General features: G+C 35.8%; 1 protein-coding gene across 1 annotated transcript; it reads right to left on the bottom strand.

The window, feature by feature from the left end:
- Nucleotides 1-3,308: 3,308 nt before the first annotated feature.
- On the bottom strand, nucleotides 3,309-6,009 carry LOC104101843 (vicilin Cor a 11.0101-like). Its single transcript, XM_009609373.4, has 6 exons — nucleotides 5,465-6,009; nucleotides 5,007-5,182; nucleotides 4,820-4,903; nucleotides 4,463-4,729; nucleotides 4,060-4,375; nucleotides 3,309-3,764 (listed from the first exon to the last, which is right to left on the bottom strand). The coding sequence occupies exons 1-6, from the start codon at nucleotides 5,952-5,954 to the stop codon at nucleotides 3,598-3,600; spliced, it is 1,500 nt and encodes a 499-aa protein (XP_009607668.1). The 5' UTR covers nucleotides 5,955-6,009; the 3' UTR covers nucleotides 3,309-3,597.
- Nucleotides 6,010-6,820: the final 811 nt, after the last annotated feature.

The following is a 6,820-nucleotide window of genomic DNA, read 5'->3' as shown; positions in this document are numbered from 1 at the left end:
TTGTGATATTGAGTATTGTGAGAGTGTGAGTACATGAGTTCATCACTGTGACGCATTGCATCTGATATTCATACTTGGCATACGTGCATAAATATGCATTTTCTCATGATACATATTTTTGTGACATTTATGACTTCACATGCATATTGACATGTAGGCATAGGGATGTACTTTCCTCATGCTATCTGAGATTGAATCATCTTATCTGTTGTTGAAAGTTTTTGGGAAAAATCAATGGTTTCTGACTTACTCATATTTTGGTGATTTCGATGAAGGATTTGGGTTTTACTATTATACTTGAAAAGCATGCCTATTCTTCCGTAACTGTGAACGAGCTGAGAATCATATCTTTGAGTTGTTTCTTGTACTACTTTCATTATATGTTGTGAGTGATGTTGGCTATTGGTGTTGGACTCTGACCGTTTGACCAAACTCGTCACTTCTTTCAACCTTAGGTTAGGTTTGTTACTTATTGAGTACATGGGGTCGGTTGTACTCATACTATACTTCTGCACCTTGCATATTTTGGATGCTGATGACGCTGTGTATGACGGGAGCTTGCATTGAAGACGTACCTTCGTTCCTATTTTAGCCGCCTCTTGCTCATGGTAGCTTTAGACTTATGAAAATCTCTTTATGCACATTTCAAACAGATGATGTATTTTATTTCATACCAACTTTGTAACTTCTAAATCTTAGAAGCTCATGATTTGTACTACCAATTCTTGAAAAATAAAAATATATAAAGATTCAATTATTTTATCATTTATTTGTCTCAATAAATCTCATTTGAATTGGTTTATTGATAACTGGCTTACCTAGCGGCTTGGTTTTAGGTGCCATCACGGCTAATTGGATTTAGATTCTCTAGAGAATATTCTAGCGAATATTCCCCTCTGTTGTATTATCTAGGATTTTGTGGCCCATGTACCCTTACAAATATGAAGAGATGTAGAACAAATATTGACATTCTCTATAGATTCTCCATCTTTATCATATACATACAAAGTGTGCCTTTACACTTTTTGGTCTATCTTTCTCTCACGATCCAAAAAGAATCGAAATATTCAAGGGCATATCGCTATCCATCATTGTCAAAGGAATCAGTAGAGAATATCACCCTTGTTGGGTGAACCTTATTCCATTATTTACTTAAATGTCATTTATTATCATTCTCCTGATAGTTATTCATTTAGCCAGAACCCACAACCTGTGATATCTTTCCCTTGTGTTCGGTAGCGAAAACTCCCAAAGCGAAAGTTATTAGGCTAAGTGCTATAGCAAAAACTCCCAAACTTAGAGTAATTAGTCATTCCCTTATAATTAGCCGGGACGACCCACAACGTAATGATCTTTCCCTTGTGTTTGGTTATAGCAAAAACCCCCAAATCTTAAATTCCAACTCAATTCCAATCATGCACCTTTCGACGCGGTTGGTATACCAACAAATCACGGACACGATCTATATCTATATCTATATATATATAAAATTGTGGGAAATGAAAAAGTGAGGTGTCACCTCTCTTTGGCCAAGGAACTCACTTATCTTTTTTCTCCTTTTTTTTCTTTTTTCTCATGATTTTTCTGTTTATCTTAACTTGAAAAGTCCACAAGTCCCTAAATAATTACTAAATTAAAGGTGAAGGGAGTTACTTGAGGACGATTAAAGAAGAAATACGTTTCTATGGTTTTTCATCTTCCTCTTCTTTATTGTATTAGATGAACTCATAAATGTTATTAAAGGTTACCTTTCATCCTATGCAAATATAGAGAACTAATCACCTCTTCCCTCCCCAAAATGAAAGAACCTATGCTTAACCAAGTAATTGTTGGCACAAAATTCTTAAATAAGAGGAAGCAAAATTGTAAATGTCGATGAAAATACTTAAGAGTATGGTGGAAGCAAAAGTGTCCGTAAAATCTCAACCATTGAGACACCGGCGAAATGCGGAGGCGATTGCGCGACTCCTTTCGGTGGAAGTAGCAGAGAAGATGCTGATAAATCTCCCAACATTTACACTTAAATTGTTATTTGTCGCATCGTAGGTAGGCATAAGTTTGTTATCAGTTGTGATATTTTCGCAAGAGCTCTTTGGGGTTAATTGATCAAAACATCTGAATACTGGTGAAAAGGTTCGTAGTATACTATATACTACACTATGTTGATACCGTGTAGAGAAGAGAACATTTTGTGATCCAGTTTCATAGCTTTTGGATTCCCACTTGAGATGTTAAAATATGCAGTTCAGCGAGTTATATTTACCCTGCTTTTTCTTTTCTCTTGAGACTTCATTTTCCATGGAAGGAGAGGAAGCTGATTTTAAGGCATAAACATTGTAAGTTCATTGATTTTTTTATTCATTTCTTTTTGGCATTCAATTCTACATACGGCTCCAATAACCATAAAATGACATTGTATTCATTTTATAATTTTGTGTTTTTGAGTCTTGATTCAGAGGCACACGACAAGTCCCTAAATAATTTGATGTGAAGATCAGTGTGTATTTGTTTGCTTTACGGATGAGACAAAGGGCAAACAAAGGCCAAGTAAGAAGGATATTATAGAGTTTGCAGAGCTAAATTGCATACGATATATGGTATCAAAATTGATTTTCAAGGAAGAGCTTCCAAAAATTTCAACCGGGAATATTCGGAAGCTTGTGCTTAGAAATATGCTAAAGCTATGTGGAAAATCAACTGTTGTTCGCACTCTCCATATTTCTTTCCTTTTTAGTCGGTCTTCTCAAATCGACGTCCACAGTCCAATGATACAAGGGCCTTCAGCATTTCTTGAATGTTAAAGGTTCTTTATTTTCCAGGAATGTTAAAAGTTTCTTCAATACCTATGAATATTTGTACTTCACCTGGCAATGTGAATCTTCAATTTTCTTTAATTCCAATAAATTGGTTGTTCGATTTTCTTTATGTTTTTAGTTTCTTTAATTCCATTTCATGTTTTCATTTTCTTTTTTGGTTTGGAGAAAACAAACATACACACATATTTAAACATGACTTTTTGTTCATATAACCTCTGATTCCAACAAAAATAGTGTACTTTTTATTTAATCAATATAATAATAAAGTCAAACTCTATATGCATAAACAAGAAAATTTTCATCTACTAAATCGCGACTAAATTTATAAAAAGTATTATTTCTACTTTTACTAATTCAGTGGATAAATTCAATAGTTCTATATATTTTCTGGTTTTCTGTTAACCAAAACGAACAACTCACAATTTGCAAGACATCAAACGGGAACCGAGCATAAATGGAAGTCATAGAGAGGTAAAACGGCTGTCACAAACATTAGAACCGCCAAAGCTAATTTATTCATGTTAGAGCTTCGTCTTCATAATTTTACATTTCCTCTTATCATCACACATAACTACTACATGACATAAAGTGGTAGTCCCTTAGCGACACCCCCACAAGGCCACTACTGCTTTTATATTTATAATCATCCTTTTTATTCACCAAATTTACAGGATAGGCAGTAGTAGCAACATTACTAGTGCAAAAACCACAACACAGTTGTCTCGATCTCGTTTAGCCACCATGAACCCACATTCAAGGCGCAGCAACCACAGCCCGCCGCTCATGCATCGGCTCGGCCACCTTCCTGATGTTGCTGTCGACCACCAGGCCCCTGGAAGAACAACTCCTCCTGTTGGCTCCTGAATATTTCCTCCACTTCTCTTGCCGGTACCCCGAAACCCAACTCCATTGCTTCCCTCTCCAATTGACTCATTACATTGTTCCTCCCTAACCAATACCAATGAGTCGTTATATCACATGAAAATGTTGAATCAAGTCATACTTAAAATTTGTAACGCTACTTCTATCTACTACGTACCAGGCAACTTATTTGAATTTCAATTATATGCTTTAATTGGTAAAAAATGGTAATCAATCCTATTTTTTTATATATATATTTTTGGGTAACTTGAGCCTTATTATTATAGTGAATTATCTGTTATCACATAAGAGTTGTGTGAGATCATAGGTTAGTTTAATATGTTTGTAACGCACCGAGTAAAACTCTTAGTCATAAAATCACCTGCAAGAGGGACAATTTCATTGTTGCGGGCATTGATATTGAAGCAAACAAGTTGCAAGTTCTGGTTGTTTGAAGCTACGTTCACAACTGGATGGCCTGCAGGGATAATCACCACCATACCACGCCTCAACCTTGCCCGCACCTTCTGATAACCTGAACCAATTCTCGTTTCCCTTTCGCTTCCTCTGCTTTGTCGTCCTCTGCTACCCGACTCAGAAGCCAAGTGAGGGCACGCCATCTCGAAGTAACCTTCGCCATCAACCACCACTGCTATTTTCGTTGCCCTTGAGCTGTAAACTGGGCCCAACATCCCACCCTAAATATATACAAATAGAACCAGCAAAGTGCCGAGTCAAAGTATGTCGCATAAATTGAAATAGACAGAGTAATGAAGTTTACTAACCTGAGTGATGTTGGCGAAAGAGACGGAAATATCGAGATCTTCTAGCTGCCTATAGTGGCTACCATCTACTTCATAGAGTTGGCCGTACTGGTTGGATTGCGAGGGCCGTTGCCTATAAATGTTGACTGAACCCTTTGATTCTCCACCAAAAGGCCAAATTCCACCTTCTTCGTGCTGGCTCATTGCCCTGATTTGCTCTTCTGAAGCTCTTATAATGACTCCTTCCCTCTGCTGCCCGAAGAGTCTCTGCAGTCTATCCCTCCTAACCTGTTTAATTTGGACAAAAATATCTAATCAAACAATGCAAAAGAATTGGAGTGCTATATTCCTAATTTATATCTAGAATGGAAAACTCACGTTGAGTGCAGATTCAAGAATTTCAGAGCTGAAGGCGTTGTAAAAAGACTCCGGGTTCTCTCGCCCTCCTGGCCCAAAAAAGTGCTGCAATCAAACAAATCAACATTGTTCACTTCTGCTAGTGGAAATGACTTTTTAAGTACTAAAATTTTTGTACAGAATTGAAGCTTAATACGGAGTTAATTACCTCAAACTGGCCAGGGGTGGAAACCGGATTGAGAAGCTTGGCTATGACAAGTTTTTCATTATTTTCTCTGTTGATCAAGTAAGCAGTAGTCCCAGCATGTACTCTGATCACATCTCCAGGCCGAATATTGAAGCTGTTCCTCTTCCCCCTACGCACCAAGTTCAGCGTTCCCCTCCCTGCATCCATGTTTATAACTAATTACTCAGCATGTACAAAAATTGAACCTAACATGTCTCACTAGATAATAGATACGTAGCTAATTCATTAAGGAACTGAATCAACTCATTTAAATGTACGATCAATATAGTTTTGACATTTATATTTAAACTACCAAGCCAAATTAAAAATACTCTAGACAATTACTTGTTGTTGCACTTATAAGTGTTGTGAATTGTCTCAATTTGATACTAAATAAATAAAAAAAAGGGTACACTCTCAAGTGTGTTAAAAAATTATACCTTGAGCAACAAAGAGGACAGCATCAGCGTCCCAATGGTTAGGCACAATGAAGGTCTGTGGATTGGCTTCAAGAATTGCAACTCGATAATTCTCGATGCCCTTAAGTAGCTTAGACCTCTCTGTGAACTTGGGAAGAACACGAATTCTGCCATGTTGGGTTTTGATTCCAGTAATAAAGTGCTGATCCTCAAAGACATAAGGATTTTCCCTCTCTTGTTCCCCATATTGCTGTCCTTCTTCTTCTTCCCCTGTTTCCTCTTTGCCTCTATAGGGGAAAAAAGTTGAAGTGTCTTCTTCTTTCGATTGTTTCTCACTGTCGTATTTCTCGCACATTTCGTAACATTCTTTCCTTTGATGCTCCCCAATTTGCTGTAGGGCTTTGCACTGGTGCTTGCATCGTTTTAGCTCTGGGTCTTTTGTACCCAAAGATAAGGATGCAACCGCAAGCAATAGCAAACAAAAAAGGAAAGGTCTTACTTTCACCATCATTTGTACTAGTAGTAACTCTTGTTATAATTTTTCTTTGATGGATGATGATGAAACACTATTGAAGAGGAGCTATATAGTGTAATTGTTGGAGGAAGATAGAGATGAGACTTAAGACATGCATGAAGACGGGTGTCCAGTCTCCAAGTTTACGTGGTCGTAGAAGAAGAGATTTATTGCCGCGTAACGTAAGAATAAAGAGGACAACTTAACAAGCTCGTCAATGTTTTGCATGTCCATTCGATTCTGGTACGTGTTTCTAGTCGTACATATCGATTGTTTAATTTTTATATGCAAAATTTGAATGTATACAATTTAAGAAAAAAAGATAAATATTTAAAATTTGTGATTTAAAACAAGTGATAGATCACACGAATACTTTTAAATGACTTTATATTATAATAAAGAATTATGTACAATATTACTGTATAAGATAAAATTGGTATATATTAAATGATCGAATAATAGCGTGACACGTGAAACCGAATAAAGGTAGAAAGTAAATCAAATAATAACATGTATCGGGAACAACAATTGTAGTTGGTGTGAACAATTAATTTTTGACCATACCTAAATTCTATACTATTTTAGTGTAAATATTTCTTTAGGTCTAATTTTGATGTTTTAAACTTTTATCTTACTCTAAATAGATTATATTCAATTAAAAATTACAAAAATATTAACATACTTATAGTACAAATTTTATTTCTATTCGTAAAGAGAAAAAGAAAATCTACAAAAATTATTTGATTTCTTTTAAACAGAACTATAATAAATAAGTTAGCTTTAGTATATTTTTGGCGTCATTTAAATAAACTGTATATATTTAGTTTGCGTATATCTTTCTTAGTCTAAAAATTAGTTAGTAA

This window comes from Nicotiana tomentosiformis, chromosome 1 (genome assembly GCF_000390325.3).
Source record: "Nicotiana tomentosiformis chromosome 1, ASM39032v3, whole genome shotgun sequence".
NCBI lineage: Eukaryota > Viridiplantae > Streptophyta > Magnoliopsida > Solanales > Solanaceae > Nicotiana > Nicotiana tomentosiformis.
The sequence above is the reverse complement of the archived record's forward strand: the minus strand, read 5'-3'. Positions and strand labels throughout refer to the sequence as shown.

Excerpts from the sequence above, each read along its gene's own strand:
- LOC104101843 (XM_009609373.4), bottom strand. The coding sequence starts at position 5,954 with ATGATGGTGAAAGTAAGACCTTTCCTTTTTTGTTTGCTATTGCTTGCG. Across the intron at positions 4,904-5,006 it reads CCACCCCTGGCCAGTTTGAG|CACTTTTTTGGGCCAGGAGG; the intron begins GTAATTAACTCC and ends GTTTGATTGCAG. Across the intron at positions 4,730-4,819 it reads TTCTTGAATCTGCACTCAAC|GTTAGGAGGGATAGACTGCA; the intron begins GTGAGTTTTCCA and ends CAAATTAAACAG.